Source organism: Enhydra lutris, unplaced genomic scaffold (genome assembly GCF_002288905.1).
Source record: "Enhydra lutris kenyoni isolate GAN:26980312 unplaced genomic scaffold, ASM228890v2 scaffoldscaffold44, whole genome shotgun sequence".
In the NCBI taxonomy this organism is placed as follows: Eukaryota; Metazoa; Chordata; class Mammalia; order Carnivora; family Mustelidae; genus Enhydra; species Enhydra lutris.
The window spans coordinates 8,080,520-8,099,318 of NW_019154128.1; the positions used below are offsets into that span (position 1 = coordinate 8,080,520).

An 18,799-nucleotide genomic window follows, 5' to 3' on the forward strand; every position below is an offset into this window, starting at 1 on the left:
GAATGGGAGGGAATTCTTCACCTGGGTCCACTTGAGATTCAGGCAGTGATGAACTTTTCACACTTTGATGCACTGACCATTACCATGCGAGGTGATAGAATTCCAAGATAAGAAAGAAAAGTCGTGAGTGTTGGTTGTATATTGAATTTTTAAAAAGTCATTCCCACGGAAACTTCTTTTGGAACTACATACTGTTTGAAGCACCCAGGCAGGATGGCAGCTGTGTGTGTATATAAAACAAGTATATGCGTATGTATGTGTTTATATATGTCATTTTTTCCCCTTCCTGCATTTAAGTTTATATTTCAAGTTGAACCAGTGGGAGGGGCTTCTCTGAAATTGTGCTGACACAGCTTCCTGCCCAGGGTCATCGCTTCTCTTTCTCACGCTGCCAGCTTCAGGTCTGATCCTCCAGTACATAACGCCACGTGTGCATGACCTTTCCCCACCCTTGGTCTGTGCTCTGACCTGATCTTGACCATCCTTATTCTTGTACTTTGTGCAGTACTTCTCAAAATTCATGCCGGTCTTTCCCTTCCCCATTCTTGTGCCTCTTTGGAAACTCCAGTTCACCCTTCAAATTCAGTTCAGAATTTTATCACCCCCAGGAACTTTCCCTGGTCCCCTTACAATTTGCACCATGTTTGTGTTTCTGCTTTAGATTCTGTCAAGTTAGTGGTTGCTTATTTTACATGTCTGTTTTCCCTGTTTGAACGAACTCCTTAAGTGCAGGGCTTTTCACAAAGTATATGCTTCATGAAATGAAAGTTGATGTTATCGATTGTATATGTATTTGTATGAAAGACTTAGGTGAAAGCACTTAGAAGTAGCTGAAGAAGCTTCATCTCAAGCCTGAAGTCGATGTGTGGCTTTCTAAGTCACTGAAACCCTGAAAACATTATTGCAACAAGTGGAAAGAAACAGTAGAAAGAGAAACACTTGAAGTTCTCCTTGATCTGAAAAAGAAAATGAATTAGTTTCTGACACCTGTCATTCATGGTGACTAAATCAAATTTTGCTAGGATGCTAAGTTTTGAAAAAAAAAAAAAAAAGATTTCTAGTATTTGATAACATTTAAAATCACTTAAAGTTGTTACAGTGTCTCTTTTTTCTATTTGCATTAGTAAGCTCTAGCTAGCCTCGCCATCACTGTATTGGAAACATTTCCCAGAACAGAACACTTGTTTATAAAATGTACTGTTTGTACTGTATTACTTTAAAGAATTCCATAGAAATTGTGTGTCTTCTAAGACTGTCATTTGACACAGTCTAAATGTTAAGCCTGTTTCTCTAAAGGAGATCATGAATAATCCTCTTTTGCACTTTTTTTTTTCATAGCTTACACCATGAATGCTGCTTTTGAAATGAGAAATTATGTAGATGGAGAAGTTTTTGGATATTTTGCAAATATTTAGGTTTAAATATTTTTGAAGTTTTCTTTTCCTGTTGTTAACTTGATATTTCAGAACGCTGTCCCGTTTGTGTGCAGTAGCCAAAAACTTGGAAAATTTTACTTAAATCTTTTAAGAAAAATCACGAAACATGAGTTGGGTTCTAACACACAGCTGTCAAGCAGTTTTGTGCTTCCCCTTTCCTGCTCTGGTTTTGCGTTTCAGCTTAAGGAAATCCTTGGACTCTTGTTTGCTGTTATACTCAAGTTTGGCTCACATGTTAGGGTAACCTACGTATTTGCCTTTTTTTCCCTCTTCTAGTTAAACTTGTAGTCCCTTGGGTCGATATCCAGAAGTTGGAAAGAACGTCCAACGTCTTTCTGACGGACACCATCCGAATCACGACGCAGAATAAGGAGCGTGACTTCTCCATGTTCCTGAACCTCGATGAGGTGTTCAAGATCATGGAGCAGCTGGCCGATGTGACACTCCGGAGGCTGCTGGATAACGAGGTCTTTGACCTGGACCCAGACCTGCAGGAGCCGAGCCAGATCACCAAGCGGTAAGGCGCTTCCGTTTTCGGTTCCTCACCCACGGAACTGTGGCAGTGCGCCACCACATTCATTTACATGTGCTTTGTTAGTCTTAGTTGTACCCATTTAATTGTCCCTTGTGGCTCGATGCAGATTTTCCTGTGGTGCCGATCATGATTGTGACATAGTAAGTAGCAGCAATGGTTGATTATTTTTTTAATAGGGAAGGTTTTTTTTTCTTTTAAGATTTTATTTATTTTAGAGAGAGTGAGCAAGCTGGGGGAGTAGGGGGAGGCGGAGAGGAAGAGAATCTCTAGCAGACTCTGCACTGAGCGTGAGCGCAGCCTTGGACTCGATCCCATGACCCTGACATGACCAGAGCCGAAACCAAGAGTCATGTGCTCAACTAACTGAGCCATCCAGGCACCCTGGTTGTTGTTTCCTTCTTTCTTTTTTTTTTTAATGCAGTTGACTTTGATTTCTGGATCCAATTCTGCTTTTTTTCCAGATATTTGGAAACTGATTTTTATAAAAAATACTTCTAAGTAAATATAATATGGATAGCTTCATGATAGAATTCCATTCAGCACTGTGCTTTATTAGTGAACATTAAGAGATTTTATATTTCCATATGAAAGTGCTTTTTTTTTTTTAAATTTATTTGTCAGAGAGAGTACAAGCAGAGAGAGCAGGAAGCCTGATGCGGGACTCGATCTCAGGACCCTGGGATCATGACCTGAGTCAAAGGCAGGCACTTAACTGACTGAGCCACTCAGGTATCCCTGAAAGTGCTTTGTAGAAAAAGTTTTCAGGACAATGGATTTATTTTTGGTACTAGTTAGTCATTAGAAATGTGCCTCAGTAATACTCTTAAGTTCACATTCTTTATGATTGGTTTGCCCCTACTGATGCCAGGTGTGGAGATATCTGGAGCAGTTGCTTGAATTATTAGTCATTTTAAAGAAGTTCGGCTTCATTATCTAAAATTTAAATGGTGGCGTTCGGCTGAGCTTGACTGTGATTCCTGACTTGGTGGTTTAGACCAGGTAACTGCAGAGTTTATACAAAGATAACCCTTAGAGAAGCAAGTCATCTAACAAGTGCTGTTGTGGCTAGATAGATTTGATATCGTTAGAGAATCCCACTACTATTTAGTACTACTAGACGTGAAAAAAACGTTTTAATGTGAGAAAATACACACAATATAAAATTTGCTACCTTAATACCTCTGAACCATGCAGTTGAAAATGGATAAATTCACATTATGCAACCCTCCCCTCCATCCAGTCCTGGGACACTTCATCTTGCAAAACTGAAACTCTGTCCGCCTTAAGCAATAACTCTTGTTCCCCTCCTCCCCCAACCTCTGGCAACTGCCACTCTACTTTCTGTCTGAGTTTGACTACTCGAGGTCCCTCATGTAGGTGGAATCATACAGTATTTGTCTTTTGTGGCTGGCTTATTTCACTTAGTGTCATGTCCTTACAGTTCATCCGTGTCGCAGCAGGTGTCAGAACTTCCTTCCTCTTTAAGGCTAGGTAGTAGTCCATTGTGTGGATATGCCACATTTTCTTTCTCTGTTCGTGCATCGATGGACACAAAGCCATTTCTACCCTTGGCTGTTGTACGTTGATGCTGCTGTGAGCATATGTGTGCATATATCTTTTCGATTCCCTGCTTTTACATGTTCTGGGCATATAACCAGAAGTGGGATTGCGAGATCACGTGGTAGTTCTGTGTCATTCTGTGTCTCATCATTAAAAAGAATTTTTAAATCTCTTATAACATTCCTGTTATTCCTTATACATGTTTGGTATTTTCTTGGAGCATCTGGGAGAACGTGTGTCTAACCCGTGGTCTCTAAATGGCAGTGTGTTTGTAGTCGGCCTGTATTCAGGACGAATTTAGAGCCCCTGCTGTGTGCATGTGTTAGAAATTGGTCATGTATCGTCACAATTAAGGCAGAAATCAAAAAGTGAATTTTTTTGGTGAAACTCCAATGGATTGCACTTGGTTTTGTGTCCTCAGCATCTGACATTTCCTTTGTGAGAAGAGTGCTGCTGCTTGTCACTTCCTTATGAAAGGAGATCCTTGGGGTGCTACCCTTGGGTCTTCTGACTCCCTATCCTGAGCTGCTCCCTGGGCTTCTGGACCCCGGGTTTCCCATTACCGTCTCTGGCTCTGTCTTAACGTCCAGAGAAGACAGCCCAGCTCTCTCTCATGTATCTCCAAATATCTCTATAGCCATTTGGTGTCTGAGTCCTTTTAGTCCAGCTTACAAAGATTGGTTAAAAATGAAGAAACAAGTCTCGGTTGGAGGAGTTGTTAAAGGGCTTCTATAAATCACCCAGTGAAGTGTCTATCTGTTCTATGGGTTTTGCATTGATGTGTACGTGTGTGAACTGCCTCCCCGCTGCCCCCCACCCTCCACCGGGTCTTAGCACTGGGATGGCCTGTGTGCTCTGGTCAGCTCTGTGGGCACTAGGGTTTCGGGTGATTTCTCATAGATCTCCTGATGGTCCTTCATGGCTCCACTTCTAGATGTAGCATTGTGGTTTTGGGTAGAAACTGGGTAAGAAGAGGCAGATGGCTAGTTTGTCACATTTAAGACCCTGTGGTAAAATCATTAATTTTTTAAAAGATTTTATTTTATTTATTAGAGAATGAGAGAGAGCATGAGAGGGGAGAAGGTCAGAGGGAGAAGCAGACTCCCCGTGGAGCTGGGAGCCAGATGCGAGACTTGATCCCAAGATTCCGGGATCATGACCTGAGCCAAAGGCAGTCACTTAACCAACTGAGCCACTCAGGCACCCAAAATCATTCATTTTGGAAGAAAATTCATCAGTACAAGCAGTCTTCATGCACATTCCAGAATTTAGGTGAATTACACGGGGCTCCCCCTCCTCCACTTTCTATCCCAATAATGATCAGGGAGGGGAAGAGAGAGAAAAGGACAAAACAAGGCCCTGCAGGTGCCTCGGGTTGGCCTGAGATGGATGGTAGGATTCTGGTCCCTAGTATATTTTGCTGGTCACTGCACTTTGAGTGACTTCTTCCAAAAGTGAAAGGCATGTCCTTGCCTACCAGTTCCTCACTGGGTCTCATGTGTAGCTTTCTGTCATGGAGACATAGGCCTGTGGACATAAACAGGTAATGACTCAGTCTACTTGACATCCTGCCAAGAGAGCCCAGGTTTTCAAGTTGAGGAAAACAGTCTCTTGATGCAAAGGGCACAATCAGAAGTGCTGGAATGCTCCTCAGGCTCCCTTTTGTTGATGTATTTTCACTTCCCTTCCCAGATAACAGCTTTAGAAAGGTGCCTTTGAGGTCACTAGTGTGGTGAGCCATCTGATTGCGGATTAGTCACGATTGCTGCTCACTCTCACTCCCATGGGACTTCGGGAAAGTGCCCAGAGGAGCTGGGACTCCAGCAGGAGCTGGGAGGATGGGCTGGTGCATCGCACAACAGGACCCCGTCAGACAAGTTCGAGCCAGCTGGACCCAGGAGTCCTCTGGCCCAGCCCTCACACTTTGCAGAGGAGGGCCTGGACCAGGGATTCTGGGGCATAGCAACAGAATCCAGGAGGGCGGGAAAACGGAGACTGGGGAAGGGACTTTGGGGCCTGGGGTGGGGAGCAAAGAAATGGATTGGTCCTGAAATTTACCAACACAGTAACATTTGTGAAGCTGTGAGTGATGGGTTGAGAGTGGTGTAGCCAGCTTTTGGGGGGTGGGAGATTGGGAAGGTGATGGGTTTCACCAAATCAAATTTAATATCGCCATTAAAATCTATATTGACTGATTGGAAAGAGCTGGAGGAAAACATAGTTAATGCAGTGCAGTGAATGGAGGCTGTTTCCCCCAGTGGAAGATCTTTCTGGTATCTAAAGGTCAGCGGGGGATGCCTGGGGTGAGGGGGAGGGTGTAGGGGTCGGGAGGGGGCTGACATCTTCAGTAATAAGCCCTCATCCCCTGTTGCCTGGCTGATTGCCTGGCTCCCTGGTCTGACTTTTCAGAACTTCTTTGGCCTTGTCTGCCCACGTTTACTCCCTTTCCTGCTGTTCTTGTACGCTTCTAAGAATGCCCATCCTAGCCATGTAATTTATTGGGCTTTCTGTCCTTGTCATTCTGTTTGGTGTCGACATCTCTTAGGGGGTCCTTGTACAGCCCCGGACAGCTCCTGCCTCACTGGGGAAGGCCTACGGGTCCCCACCCTGCAGAGCCCTAGCTGCTCTGTACTTCTCCAGGCTGTTCTGGGGCACGGTGGAGGGCAGAGGGCAAAGGCAGGAGCGCTGAGCGTGAAAAAGCCTCCTAGATGCCAGTGTTGTTGACGTCTTGGTCTGCTGGGGCTCCGAGGATGTACTTTCAAAGAAATGGGGGCACTGCAGGCCCCAGCTGAGTCGATGTGCACCCTGTTCCCTGTCTTCTGAGGCCTGGGTTTCCCTCATGCCCCCCTCCGGGCCCAGGAGACCCAGGCGGCTGTGTGCGCTGTGTAAGGTACATCACGGCAAGGTTGTCCTTCTCTTTCCTTGGTGCTCTTGGGAAAGAGTAGGGGAGAGGTGTTTCAAGTCAACACACATTCGAGGGATGCCATGTTTTCTGTGCAGACTTGGGCTTTGAGGAGAAGTATGTGTATGTGGTGGTGCTGCTATGCTTCCTCATTGCTGGCTCTTGCCCGGAGTTTCAAATGAGTTGGGTGTGGGTCTGTGGGTGGGTGTGTCACAAAGAGCCTCTAGAAATCTTTGTACGTGTTTTATGGGGCAAACTGCTGGCAGAGGACCACGTTATTCCAGAAGGGCAGGGATAGTACTTGAGGTCTCCTGTCAAGGGCACAGCGGGGACATCCTCACACTGGGAGCTAATGCGGGAGCCCCCTGCCCCAGCTGCCACAGAGCCTGAGTTTGGGGGAGCATTTTGTCTTGAGCTCCCTCGAGCTCCTGACACACAGTAGGTTTGTGTCTGTGAGATGAATGACACGAGGGAAGGAGAGTTAACCATGGCACATGAGGCCTGACATGGGTCTTCCCTAAAGCGTTCTAACAGGTTGATGGGGAAAAGAGACAGGGGAACCCTGTTTTTGGTACATTTGTACCAAAACTAAAGAAGAGAAAAATTGAATTCTAGGTTCACAGAGAAACAAAAGAAGGACCCACCCCTTCATTTCTTGGGTCTAAGTTCTAGTGAATGGAGTGTGGAGTTTTGAGTGTGGGCATGTAGTTCAGAATTGCCGTGTTGTTGTCGTGCAGGAATGGTCATGTCATTGTAGCTCCACGAGCAAACTTGGTGTTCTTGCTCCATATTCTGATAAACCCACATTTATTTCCCATGTGGCTATAGGCTCATACAAGAGCATGTGTTCAGACAGGAGGGTCTGTGGCACCGCCCCTTCTAGTCTCAGCGACCGCTTTCTCTTGGAGCGATTGCTTTGGTCAGTGCATACCAGCAAGGTGGACACTGGGGGTAAATACTGTGGGGGCTGCTGGGCTAGTTTCCATCTTTTTAGGGGTGCTTCTGCCCTGGCTTACAGGCCTGTGCTTGGCTACTGCTTTCTGAATGGTCAGTTATGACTCGTGTGTTGGGCATCTCTACGGAGGAAGAGGGGGAGCATTTAGTCGGTACTAGAAGGTCTCAAAGGCAAATTTTGGCCAGTGGGCTTTGTTTCTGGTGTTCTTCTGCAAGAGGAGTGGATATTTTTAAGCATCAAAACTACCACCTGCTTCGAAACAGACCAAAAGGATGAAGTGGTCTTACTCTGAGCTTCATAAAGGGCTTGAGCTAGCTACTGGATCTTCATCTCCATCTGTCAGAAAGTTCAATGCCACATGTATAAATAGAATCCGTATTTAGAGGTGAAATTGGAAGAGGACTTTCTAAGGAAGGAAGAGGATTTAGGGAAGTCCTTCCTGCTGCTTTCTTTCTTAATTTTTTTTTTTTTTAAAGATGTTTATTTGAGAGAGTGCAGGCATGCAGAGGGAGGGGCAGAGGGAAGACAGAATCCTGAAGCAGTCTCCCTGCTGAGTGTGGACCCCGACAAGGAGCTCGATCCCAGGACCCTGAGATCATGGCCTGAGCTGAAACTGAGAGTCAACACCTTAAATGACTGAGCCACCCAGGTGCCCCCCTCCTTTCTCTCTTATAATGCGAGGTCACTGGTCTGTGGCCGCTGAATGTGTGAGAGACAGACTCCAATGGTGACAGAGAACAGCCCAGAAAGCAGAGTGGAGGTGACGTGTCGTACACCCAGGCTGCTCAGAAGCCATGGGGAAGGGGATTGAACTGAGCGGTTGGCTGGTACAGCAGGTGCACTGAATAGAAAAATCAGAAAACCGAGCACCTTAGTCTTAAATTGAAGAACTGGCTGCAAGGTAAAATACCAAAAGTACCCCCCCCAAGCCCCCACCACCATGCTTCTAGGAAGGAGCAGACAACAGGTGAATTTAGTGGTGTCTGGACCCGTACCTGTGAGATGCGTACAGGAAGTTTGCATTGGCTTTACTTTCACCAAAGCCAGCACGGCTAGCATACTTTGAGGACAAGGATATAAATCTTCCAACGTAAATGTGCTGAATGTAGGTCGGCTTTCAGAGAACTGGGGTGATATTGAGGGGTCTTGCCTTCCACCCCATAGTACGTGAATTTCTAGAGCCATTTGCGGTGCTTTCCCACGTTTTCCCAGTTCCTCTGGGGCAAAACGCAGGCTCCTTTGGAATTGCCATCCATGGAGTATCAGGTGCTGCGTGTTAAGGGACGGCAGCTTTCCCCCAGGAACTGGACCATCTTGATCTGTAGAATTTGTATAATTTCTTGCTGTGCCCAGAAGACCTTCTGGGCATGCATGTATCTCTCTTTGTGAGGGTTTGATAGTAAATTAGTAAACAGTAAATTCCAAGCACTCTCCCATCTCCATGTGGGGTCTCCTGGGAAGACAGTTGTGTGATGGTGTGAAAATGAGGACTGGGATGGGAATGAGACCTAGCACAGGAGGGGCCTCTGTGTGTGAGTTCTGGCCCTGGCCCTGCTGGGCTGGGGGGAATGTGTCTGAAAGATCACTCAGGCTGTGGCATTTAATACCTTGCATTAGGGAACATTTTAAAAGTTAATCTTTTCCTAAAAGAAAATAGCTTCATTTTTAAAAAAAAGTTAACAATACATGGTCAGGTAGGAAATTTAAGCAGAATAAAAATGGAAAGTGGAAATCCTACTACACAGAGTCAATAACAATTAACATTTATACAAAGTCTTTATACATCATCTGCAAATTTTATATTATTTATATAAGTGGAATCATACTGTAGATGCTATTTCTAATCTGCTTTTTTTTTTTTTTTTTTTAAGATTTTTTTTTTTTTTTTGAGAGAGAGAGAGGGAGAGAGAGCGAGCACAGGCAGACAGAATGGGGCAGAGGCAGAGGGAGAAGCAGGCTCCCTGACGAGCAAGGAGCCCGATGTGGGACTCGATCCCAGGACACTGGGATCATGACCTGAGCCGAAGGCAGCTGCTTAACCAACTGAGCCACCCAGGCGTCCCCTAATCTGCTTTTTTAATATTGTGGCCATCCACAATATATGTGGCCATATTTTGTTCCCATTTTATAGATGTCAAGATGTGATACAGAGAATTGTTATTTAAGGTCACCCAACTGATAAGAAAGCTAAGAGTTCAAATTCTCTCAGATGAATTTAAAGAACTCTTATTTGATGTGGCAAAGAAAAATTTTTATCTCTGTACAGTGGAATTTCCCCTCTACTGGAATTTTGGGGTGGGACATAAATTCATCAGTATTTGCAAACATTGTGAGTTGGCTGCCTTCTTGCTTTACTGGATATTAGAGCCAAGACTCAGGGTATGGGGGGGTCCCCTGGGGTAGGATTTTTTCCCCATTGTCCACTGTCCATACTGATGTGACACTGATGGAGTTCTCCCCAGTGATACTTCGACTTGGATCTATTTTATTAATTAATTTTTTTGTTTATTTTTGAGAGTGAGAGAACTGGGGGAGGGGCAGAGGGAGAGGGAGAGAGAGAATCTTAAGCAGGCTCCATGCCCTGTGCAGAGCCTAACTTGGGGCTTGATCTCATTACCCTGAGATCATGACCTGAGCTGAAATCAAGAGTCAGATGCTCAGTGGGCTGAGCCAGCCAGCCACTGCTTGGATTTGTTTTCTAAAGGTAATAATAGCTAATGTTTATTTGGCACTTACTGTATGTCAAGCACAGATCTCAGTTGAACTGCTTTTTGGAGCAGATACTGTACAATTCACCGTGTTAAAGTTTCCCAGTCACTGGTTTCTCAGTCCAGTCAGAGTTGTGCAGCCATCCCCACACTCAGTGTAGAACATTTCCTTCACCCCAAGAAGGAACCCCATACTCATGAGCAGCCACACCCCACTTCTCCCTTTATCCCTTCCTCTTTGGAATCACTAAGCTCTTTTCTCTCTCTTTTTTTAAAGATTTTATTTATTGATTGATAGAGATCACAAGTAGGCAGAGAGGCAGAGAGAGAGAGGGGTGGGAAAGCAGGCTCCCCGCTGAGCAGAGAGCCCGATGTGGGGCTCGATCCCAGGACCCTGAGATCATGACCTGAGCTGAAGGCAGAGGCTTAACCCACTGAACCACCCAGGTGCCCTGCTTTTTTCTCTCTTGATGAGTTTTGCCTATTCTGGAAATTTCATCTAAAGGGACTCAGGCAGTATGTAGTCTTTTGTGTGTGTAATGTTTTCTATGTCCGTCCACGTTGTACTTGTGTCAGTATTTCGTTGCTCTGTGTGGCCGAGTGACCTTCTGTTATACGGCTCTGTCACATTTTGTTGATCCGTTTGTTAGCTGATGGACGTTAGGCTTGTTGCCAGCTCTGCCTCTCTGAGCAGGTGTGTCCAGGATTTGGAGCAGATGTACATTTTCGATTTGCTGGGGTCTATGCCTAGGAGGGGAATTTCAGGGTCGTATGGTAAGTCCATGTTGAATCTTTTGGAGAAACAGCCATAAACTTTTCCAGACCGGCTGCACCATTTTACATTCCTGCCCATGGGGTACGAAGGGTTCTATTTCTCCACGTCCTTGCCAGCACTTGGTGTTACTGACTTTTTGATACTGGATTCTTAAACATTTGTTTAAGTATCACTGTGGTGACTCACAGTGTTGCTCAAATCAGGAAGGGAGTATCTGTTTTGAACTGTGAGTTTGGTGTTTTACTTTTGTGCAGAGGCAAGCCCTCCTGCCTTGAGGACCCGTTTCCAAAGTTGGCTGTAAAGTGGGGCATGAGCTGTGACCCATGCGGGACCTGGGGGGGGTCTCATCCACTTCCATGTCCGGAGCCCCAGTTGGCTTCGCAGGGTTTTCCTTTGTAAACCCGTGTGTTCGTTCACCATGCCTGCCTCTTTTTCTCCTCTCTCCCTCCTCTGCCAGGGACCTGGAAGCCAGAGCACAGAACGAGTTCTTCCGGGCGTTCTTCAGGCTGCCGAGGCAGGAGAGGCTGCACGCTGTTGCGGACTGCTCGCTGTGGACACCGTTCAGCCGCTGTCACACCGTGGGACGGATGTTCGCCTCCGACCGTTACATCTGCTTCGCCAGCAAGGAGGACGGCTGCTGCAATGTCATCCTCCCACTCAGAGAGGTAGGGGCAGCCCTGGCCGGCGCTTCCCGAGCCCGCCTTCTGTCCTTGAGCCCGTGGTGGCCATGAGACTGGCCGGGCAGGGCTGCTCACCCAGCAGGGTTTTGCCCACTGCAGATGGGCCTCTGGAGGGAAGCACGGCCTGCATTTGACCAGTCCCCATGTGGTTGTTGCTTTTTCTGTCATTCCTCCAACACCCTGAAATTTGCCAGGCAGTGATTGGCGAGAAGCACGTGCCCTCACCTCTGCATTAGTGTTGATGCTGTTCAGAGAAAGGCCCTGCCTCACAGTTAAAGCTTTTCTGTCAGCTCTTAGGAAGGATTCCACCCCTTGTACTCACAGAAAGGGGAAAGAGAAGAGGCAACTGACAAAAAACATCACCTTGAAAACGTCTGATTGCTTGGCTCTTGTGCCCTCCTGGGACTTGAGTGAAACACTTAAAAATGTTTCCTTTAGTATGGATCAGGTCCCTTTGTACTTTAAAAGTCTGCAGTCTGTCCCTGGAAATTCAGGACAGCCTGAGGCTACTTCCAAATCTGAAGAGCTCAGTCCTTTGGTTTCAGGACACGTCTGTGGTGACTGTACCCACCACTCTGTTTCCATCAGGACCTCCAAATTCTGAGCACAGTTGTTTGGGAAAACTCAGAATTTTTTATCCATGTGATCTCCTTCCATGTCATTTTGTAAATGTTTTCATTTTACAAATATTCTTACTTAGGAGTGAAGCAAGAAGACCAAGAGTTGTCTTATACATTTATTTGTCTTCTTGTTGTAGCATATACATAACATCACATTTACCACTTGACCCACTTTTAGGTGTTAGGGTTCAGTGGCATTAAGTACATTCACGGTATCGTCCCACCATCACCAGAACTTCATCTTAACCATCAGAAACTCTGTCCTCATTAGGCGCTCACTCCCCATCCTTCCTCTCCAGCCCTGGGCAACCACTGCTCTACTTTCTGTCTCTGACTGGTACTACTCGAGGTCCCACATCTAAGTGGGATCCTATAACATTAGCCCATGTGTGGCTGGCTTATTTCACTGAGCATAATGTCCTCTGGGTTCGCCCATGCTGTAGCACGTGCCAGAATTTCTCTCCTTTTTAAGGCTGTATAATATTCAGTTGTGTCAATAGATCACTTTTTTGTTTCTCCGTTCGCCTATTAATGGGTACTGGAGTCGCTCTCCCCTTTCGGCTGTCATGACTGTGCTGCCTTAGATAATTTTTACCTTCTGCATCCATTCCTTAGGGCCGTTGTTTGGTTTGGCCTTCTGTCTGGTGACACCTAAATAGGTAGTCGAAATGCCTGCCCTCCTTTGTCTGTTGCCATACCTTTCCTGGGTAACTTTTTGCGATAGGTGGTGAGCATTGAGAAGATGGAGGATACCAGTCTGCTCCCTAATCCCATTATCATCAGCATCCGGAGCAAGATGGCCTTCCAGTTCATCGAGCTGAAGGACAGAGAGAGCTTGGTGGAGGGCCTGCTGGTGAGGCTGAAGCAGGTGCACGCCAACCGCCCCGTGCATTATGACACCTCCCAAGATGAAGACATGGTATGAGGCTTAGAAACAGCGGGATCCTATCCAGGGAAGGTCTTTCTTTTTTTTTTTTTTTTTTTTAAAGATTTTATTTATTTATTTGACAGAGAGAGATCACAAGTAGGCAGAGAGGCAGGCAGAGAGAGAGAGAGAGAGGGAAGCAGGCTCCCTGCTGAGCAGAGAGCGATGCGGGACTCGATCCCAGGACCCTGAGATCACGACCCGAGCCGAAGGCAGTGGCTTAACCCACTGAGCCACCCAGGCGCCCCCAGGGAAGGTCTTTCTGACCACTTCTAGGTCAGTGGTCTCGGAAGGGAGTACACATGGCCACGATCTACTTGAGAACGAGAACGTTGTGTTTGGGCTGATTGGGCCTGTGTATCAGACAGCGTATCACTTTTGGTATGTGCAGGGTCCTGAGTGGGTGCTGCACAGGTTAGAGGGTGCCCCACACAGCAAGTGGTTCGAGGGACCAACAGGGCACCCTGCTCACAGGTTAGAGGGATCCACAGGGCACCCCTTTTGAGGTTAGGGGAGTTGATGGGCACCCCTCCCTATATTAGAGCAGTTCATCGGGTATCCACACACGTTAGAGGGATTTACAGGGCACCCCTCCCAGGTTGGAGGGTTTGATGGGCTGTCGACCTGCAGGTTAGTGGACACCCTCCTCACAGGTTGGAGGGGTCAGTGCCCCCCACCCCTGAGGCTGAAGGGATGTTATTTGGGGGCAGGTGGAACTTGTTAAAAGAGAAGTTACATTGTCCTTAAGGCCAGACAGCTGGAAAACAGATGTGGATCCACTGGGACCTCCTCTCCTGCTGTTTCACACCCGTCCCTCTCTTTCTTCACCTCTTTTTACCCACACAATGACAGGGAGGAAAGGAGATATTCCCTCAGTACCCAAGAGCTGCTTTCTGAAGGTGGTCATTCTCCGTTCTGGAAGCATACAAGAAATGGTGCTTGTCTGCCCCCTCTTGGCCGCATGCTCTGTATGCTGTGAGCAGCCGTCCCAGGAAAGCACAGTGTGGACCATATTCTTTCCTGAGGATCAACTCTGTTGGGCTAATGTTAGTCTCTTTCCCTTGAGACCTACATAGGCATGTTTAAGTATATTACCTTTGGGGCGCCTGGGTGGCTCAGTCAGTTAAGTGCTAGACTCTTGATCTCAGTTCAGGTCACAATCTCAGGGTCCGGGGATTGAGCCCCTTGTCCGGCTCCACATTCAGCGGGGAGTCTGCTTGAGATTCTCTCTCTCCCTTTTCCCCTCCCCTGCTGGCTCACATGCACTGTCTCTCTCTCAAATAATTAATTAATTAAAAAAATATGTTACCTTCATGCCTCCAAAGGCAAAACAAAGACTCTTCCGTAAGTACAGTAATGACTTTCTTCTAGCTCCCTCCTTTTTTTTTTCTCCTTTCCAGCAGACTTCACCTGTATTTCATTCAACAAGCATGTGCAGTGACCACAAGTTTGGGGATCTTGAAATGGTGTCCTCTCAAAATAGCGAGGAAAGTGACAAAGAGAAGAGCCCACGGCTCCACCCCGAGGCCCTGATCTCTGTCTTCCAGCAGGCGGGCAGCCAGAGCCCAGACTCAAGAATGGTGGGTGACCTGGCTCTGCCTTTGCAGGGCCCGGCGGAGCTGGCACGAGTGGGGGTTCCCAGGTGCACCTGCCAACCCCAGCCCTGCAGGCCTTGGGGGGGCAGGTGTGGTGCCGGCTGCTGGCTGCCCCAGGAGCTGGCGCCCCTCCCTCTCCCTCCCGGACAGGTGGAAGGGCTCAGCCCGTGCCAGTTGCCTGGGCATATCCGGGTGCATGGAGCATGTGGTCAGAGGACCGAGGGCGATGGCTTTCCCTACCTGCCCCTTAAGTGGCTCTTTGACACAGCCCTTGGCCATTTTTGACCCGGAGAGCCTTCAGTGCTGTCCTTTGTGGGATCTTGCAGGTGCAGAACAGGCATTTCTCCTCTGACCCAGGGGCGTCTGTATGGGCTCCTTTTACAGTATCGCTTGGTTCTCTCCTGAAACAAAAGGTCTCCTATGCTGTAGTTATGCTGTAGTTTTACTGGACAAAAGGTATTTCTGTTACATCTCCTTATCTTTGTCCTCTTTGTAGGGAGAACCTGAGGGAAATGTCATGCCCAGTGGGGTAAAGAGGCTAGAAATTGTACCGTGAAAAGACATCGTGGCCGGAGGGAGGCTGCGTTGGGACCACGTGTGCTGGGGGTGTCTGTGGACATTACTGCCCCAAACTGTGTCTTGTTGCCCAGTGGGCTACTATATAGTTGTTAGCTTTATTCATTCAAACCAGAACCTTCTGATATGCTTTACACAGAGCAGCTCAATGAACTCCCAACTAAAGCTGTAAGAATATTGAATATATATGGAAGCTTCTCTCCTTACTAGAGAATGAAAAGCATATTAAACAAGTTGCTTAAAAGGTACTAATGACTCCTGTCATCTAGGGATAATTTTAAAGGATTTTTAGTTGCCTAGAGAAATGGTATCTGTCTTGTGTCTGATAATGAGAACAGTGGGATTTTTTTTCAGGTTTCAGTTTTTCCTCTGGCTGCCCTGGAGATCAGGGCAAGTTATGACCCCCCACCCCGCACTGCCCCCTTGCTTTTGTTCACCCTCTGAGCTGACCCATGTTTCAACAGCTGGGTTGGTGTCAGCATCCTGAGAAGCTTCCCCTCATGTCCCCCACTCCCACCCTGCCCTCCCAGCTGCTCTGGACTTGAGTACTTGGACATACCTACTCTTACTATCCACTTTGCCAAGGAAATGGCATTTTATTTGTGTAAACGCTCCTGCTGGGCTCTGAGCTCCAGAATGCCTGGTTCTCTGCGTTAGTCATCTTTACGTCCTCTGTACCTGCAAGTGTTTCAAAACATTTGCTGAACCAGTTGCCTGTCACTCTTGGTCCCTCTGGTAACAGTGGCAGCCTCCCTCTGTGGTGGGTTATGGATGGTCTATGCTGGAAGGCATGGAGGGACTTTTTTGTACATTAACAGCATTTCCATCTCCAGTCTAGGGAGCAGATAAAAATAAGCCTGTGGAACGACCACTTCGTGGAATACGGTAGAACCGTGTGTATGTTCCGCACAGAGAAGATCCGGAAGCTTGTAGCCATGGGGATCCCTGAATCGTTACGTGGCAAACTCTGGCTGCTTTTCTCAGGTAAGTGTTTCTGGTATTTTGAGGCTAACTGATATTTCTGGAGCAGAGGCCCAGATCTGAACAGCACGTATGTGCAGACAGGACCTCTGTCTCTGGATTTTTCCTACGACTTTCCCAGCCAAGAACTTCGGCACCCTTACTGTGTTAGCTGTGGGACCTTGGTCCAGCTGCCTGAGACCTCTGGGCTGCGGTGTCTTCCTTGGCCAATGTGAGGTCTAGCTGAAGGGATCGCCTCTCCTTTAAAAATAACTTTTGAGGGGAACCTGGGTGGCTCAGTAGGTTGGGCCTCTGACTTCGGTTCAGGTCATGATCTCAGGGTCCTGGGATCAAGCCCCGCATCGGGCTGTCTGCTCAGCGGGGAGCCTGCTTCCTCTCTCTGCCTGCCTGCCTACTTGATCTCTCTCTCTCTCTGTCAAATAAATACATTAAAAAAAAAAAAAAAAAAACAACTTTTGAGTCCGTAGATTGTCTCGAGAACTGTAAAGGACCTCCTAGAAGTGAAGTGTCTTTCTAGGACATACGTTCTGAACTAGACTAAACAAACAGGGTGCCTGGGTGGCTCCGTGGGTTAAGGCTCTGCCTTCAGCTCAGGTCATAACCTCAGAGTCCTGGGATCAAGCCCCATATTGGGTTCTCTGCTCAGCGGGGAGCCTGCTTCCCCCTCTATCTGTGCCAGCCTCTCTACTTACTTGTGATTTCTCTGTCAAATAAATAATTATTAGACTAAACAAACCAACCCTCTGTACATTGTTCACTTGCAGTGACATTAAAATACATCCCCCAGCATACTTTGTCAGTCCCTCCTCCATGGAAGACACATGGCATCCCCAGGAGACACCATTGCGGAGATTTTGACCCTACTTCCTCCTCCTAGGAATTGCCTGGGCCATCCCATGATGACCTTGTCTGGCCTCAGGCCCTCAGACTCTCCCTCTGCTGCTGTTGGGTGATGTCTGGGAATCCCTCCTCAGGACCCTCACCAGCGAGTGGGCAGAGATGGGGACCACCTTCTCTCGAGACGTGCTGAGCAATGTCTCTGCATTGCGGGTGGCCGTTTTGTCTGGCTCAGTAGGAGCAGTGGGGCCTTGTAGGCAGGAAGGGAAGGCCCCTGTTGTCCAGTGGTGTGGCAGGAAGGGAATGCCCCTATTGTCAGGGTGCAGCCGGAGGCCCGGGGAGGAGGTCTGCTCTTCCTCGGTGACACTGCTGTGCTCAGATCAGCACGAGCCTCCTGGAGGCCAGGCCTGGGTACCTGTCTTCTCCCTGCACCTTTTTTTTTTTTTTTTTTTAAATTTAAAAAAAAAAGTTTTTATTTATCTATTTGAGAGAGAAAGAGAGAGAACAAGCAGGGGGAAGGAGAGGGACAAGCAGACTCCACATTGAGTGCAGAGCCCAATGTGGGGCTTGATCCCAAGACCCTGAGATCATAACCTGAGCTGAAATCAAGAGTCAGATGCTTAACCGACTGAGCCACCCAAGTGCCCCCTCCCTGCACCTTCTTACGTTCCTCCCTCCTGTGGCTTCATACCGGATCTTCACCCCACTCATCTCTCTTCCCTCTTCTCAGTCTCTCCCCTGAAGAGCCAAGCCCATCCCCTCTCTGGCCCAGGGTGCTTTTTTTTTTTTTTGCTTTCCAGCACAATTGCTGGCATGTGCTTACTTGGGATTCATTGATGGGTCTGTCACTGCTCACCTTGTTTCACCTGCGGAGTCCCTTTTGGCTGGTTTCTTCATCAAGACAGGCCTTTTAGAAATTAAAAATGTCTTCTTTATTTTTATATTGAATGAAAACAATTTCGGAGTTGAAAGGAAAATAGGAATGAAAGAAAATCACACGATTCAGCTTAACCACCTACAGGTGATACCTGTTGATGCCACGGGCATAGAGCCTGCCTCTTTAATGAACACACACATGTTGCGATAAAAAAACAAACCTAGCTCCTCAAGAGCTGTCTTTCCTTCCAAGTGGTAGTGTTGACGGAAAGACTGCTACAGGGTTTAGGCTGCCGCAGGTCGAGTGGCAGCTGTTCGCGTTGTGTTGAGTACAGGGGAATGTTGTAGTGAGTAAATGTGGGGGGTGATGGGGAATCACGGTCAGCAGAAGGTTGAGTCGGGGAGGGCAGTACACTAAACCCAATCGGAATTTAAAAACCTAAACTGGCGATTAAAGGTGGAACTGGGCCCCTTCTGCTTGCCCTGTTCTCCTGGGACCTCCCTGCATGGGGCCAGCCTCTGTCCTGGAATCCTGCCTGCTACCTGCGCCCCTGCGGGACCACTGGCCAGGACCACAGGTGCTTGGGTGCTGGCTGATGACGGAATGGGATCTTCATGCACTGTGGACGCCTCACCCCTGAAGTCCCCTCCCTGTCAGAGGCCTGGGAGGAGCTTGGTGGTGGGTGGACTGGGCGAGGTCGCCCTGCCTGTCATGAGCCCAGCCTCTGAATTTTTCTTTTTCTTTTTTTTTTAATTAACATATAATGTGTTATTTGTTTCAGGGGTATAGGTCTGTGAATCATCAGGCTTACACAATTCCCAACACTCACCATAGCAC

At 47.5% G+C, this 18,799-nt stretch overlaps 1 protein-coding gene across 4 annotated transcripts in view; it reads left to right on the plus strand.

Moving 5' to 3' along the window:
- Positions 1–18,799, plus strand: part of LOC111155918 (TBC1 domain family member 8) — a 104,073-nt gene that overhangs the window by 65,525 nt on the left and 19,749 nt on the right. For 2 of the 4 annotated variants that reach the window (XM_022516393.1, XM_022516391.1), the window contains exons 5-9: positions 1,713–1,953; positions 11,329–11,536; positions 12,896–13,090; positions 14,500–14,676; positions 16,101–16,251. In XM_022516393.1, coding sequence (XP_022372101.1) covers positions 1,713–1,953; positions 11,329–11,536; positions 12,896–13,090; positions 14,500–14,676; positions 16,101–16,251 — 972 coding nt within the window. Of the gene's footprint in view, positions 1–1,712; positions 1,954–11,328; positions 11,537–12,895; positions 13,091–14,496; positions 14,677–16,100; positions 16,252–18,799 lie in introns of all 4 variants that reach the window. The other 2 variants (XM_022516392.1, XM_022516394.1) reach the window with 1 other exon arrangement.